The 2,312-nt window shown below is 42.4% G+C and overlaps 2 protein-coding genes across 2 annotated transcripts in view; both read left to right on the forward strand.

Annotated features, from left to right (window-relative positions):
* The window catches only part of LOC118477650 (peroxiredoxin-like 2A), a 3,616-nt gene extending 3,481 nt beyond the window's left edge, over positions 1-135 (forward strand). The window contains exon 3 of the mRNA XM_035969657.1: positions 106-135. Within this exon, the coding sequence (XP_035825550.1) occupies positions 106-135 (30 nt within the window). The remainder of the gene's footprint in view (positions 1-105) is intronic.
* A 19-nt stretch (positions 136-154) lies between these two features.
* Positions 155-2,312, forward strand: part of LOC101847186 (peroxiredoxin-like 2A) — a gene marked incomplete at its 5' end in the record, with an annotated part of 7,674 nt that continues 5,516 nt past the window's right edge. Inside the window, 2 exon segments of the mRNA XM_013082270.2 lie at positions 155-338; positions 806-880. Coding sequence (XP_012937724.2) covers positions 155-338; positions 806-880 — 259 coding nt within the window.

Raw genomic sequence — 2,312 nt, forward strand, 5'->3', positions numbered from 1 at the left:
ATTCCTTTTTGTTGCCCCCCAAAAGCGCGTATCATTTCATTGTTTCCGAAGAAAGACCCCTTTTGTTTCTATCTTCATTTCTATTTTCTTTATTGTTTTCCAAAGAAAGTTCCTTTTTGTTTCATTGTTTTCTAATACCTTTTGTATTCCACAGATCCCTGCAAGCCATGGGCACGTGGGGCACAGTGGGTGTGGTGGGGGCGGCGGCTGTTGCCGGGGTGGCCATCTTGTGTAACCTTCCCACAAACCCCTTCGTTCGTGCGCCCCAGAAGGCCACGCTGGAGTACCTAGAGCAGACGCAACTCCAAACTTTTGGAAGTGAACCCAAGCATTTTCAGGTAGATTGTGTGTGCGTGTGTCTAACTGTGTGTGTGGGTGTGTGTTTGTGTGTGTGTGTGTTTGTGTGTGTGTGTGTTTGTGTGTGTGTGATTGTTTGTATGTGTGTGTGTGCGCGCATGTGCGCACGTGTGTAATAATTGTGGAAGTTTTTCACCCCTACCAACACAATGTAGTCCATTTAGGAGGTGGATGGTTTTTATGTGTGTGTGTGTGTGTGTGTGTATGTGTGTGTGTGTGTGTGTGTCTGCATGTGTGTGTGTCTGCATGTTAGTGTGTGTGTATGTGTGTGTGTGTGTGTGTGTGTGTGTGTGTGTGTGTGTGTGTGTGTGTGTGTGTGCCTGCATGTGCATGTGCATTGAATGTATGTAAACTGGTTGTTTGTGTGTGTGCACAAGTGTGTGTGTTTGAGAGCCATTCTTATTGACCCATTGTATGAAATAGTATTTTTATTATATCTGTCTTCCAGGCTACAGATTTATGGCGAGAGAATGGTGCTGTCATAATGGCTGTCCGCCGGCCTGGATGATCTTTGTGCAGAGAGGTGGGTGGATTTGGGATCAAAATCAATGTCTTTGTGACGGCTACATATTGCCTCACATTATAAAAGGATTGACACTTGTAAAGAAGACGGAACACACGTCCTCTTTGCTCGCCCACCTGCGGAAAACTGGTTTATTCAAATTCATTGTTTTTCTTTTACAATGAGATCTCGAATTCAAAACGAGACCATACGTGACATGTCAAGAAGGGGAAATAACCGTGATATCAAAGAATTGTTATTGCAACATTCGCAACATAGTCCAGTCCCATTTTTACACTTCATAACAGCATTCATTCATTACAGTCTTCATCGACTGCTTGGTGTAAGTGTTATTTCTCAGCATGCTCTCTCCATCTTTTGATTCTCTCTTGTGTAGTTCCAGTTTTAGCTTATATGAAAGAATTCTTTGTTCTCCTCATCCTACTTCTAGCTTATATTTGAAGTCCATTTTTGTCTTACAAAATGATCGTAATATATTTATTTCAGGCTTTAGTTTTAGTTTTAGTAGAGGTTTTACGGCGCTCGCAACTGCATAAGGTCATATGAGCGCCAGAAGATTAGAGGTGTTACAAGAGAGTAACAAACATAAAAAAAGAAAAAGGGGGAGATAAGGAAGATAGATGTTTGATAGGAAAGAAGTAGCAAACCACACCAGAGCACCCGCCAATCACCCACTGTGTCAGGCTTGTTTTTTTAGTGCAGCTGTGGTATTTTCTACTTTTTTTGCTTTCCGTCTGTGGTTTCTGTCTTCCTGTCTTGCCCTCTCTGTAGCTCTGATGAAAAGTTATGGCGTTGATATTATGCTTCTCTTGAGTTAATAATAAATAGTAAATGGCATTGTTTAATAAACGCATTCCCCCGCTCAACAGCAAGCTCGATACGCTTAAACTTAAACTCAAACTAAACATAGCAGCTTAAAAATTTTAAGTGCACTCTTGTCACATGATACAGCTCTTTTAGTGTCCACCTTTTCTATGCAACACAGTAACTTTTAAGGAACACTTTCATCACTCGCTCAACATTGTTAATTCAAGTCTACTTCGCCCTCCATCTCCCTTTTAAAATTTGAAAAGTACACCTTCATCACTAAACATATCGACTTTTAAACTTCACCCCCCCACCCCCCAAAGTAAATTTTGTTGCTACATACATATCATAATATTCTCTCTCTTAACCCCCCCCCCCCCCCCCCAAGCACAATGAAAAAGACCGTTTATTTACGGTCGGGAAACAGCGAAACCAGTCACAGAAAGAACAAAGGGAAAGAACACAGGCCGGACCTTTGGGTGGTCCTTTCCAAAAACGCAGGGGGGGCGTTCGTTAGTCATGTTTGTTTGTTGGTGGTTGTTTCATTCAGTTTTGTGGGTGGTTGGGGTGGGAGCAACCGCCTGCGTACGGACGTAGTGAACGCGTGGGACACATACATACATAC

This window comes from Aplysia californica, unplaced genomic scaffold (assembly GCF_000002075.1).
Source record: "Aplysia californica isolate F4 #8 unplaced genomic scaffold, AplCal3.0 scaffold00166, whole genome shotgun sequence".
NCBI lineage: Eukaryota > Metazoa > Mollusca > Gastropoda > Aplysiida > Aplysiidae > Aplysia > Aplysia californica.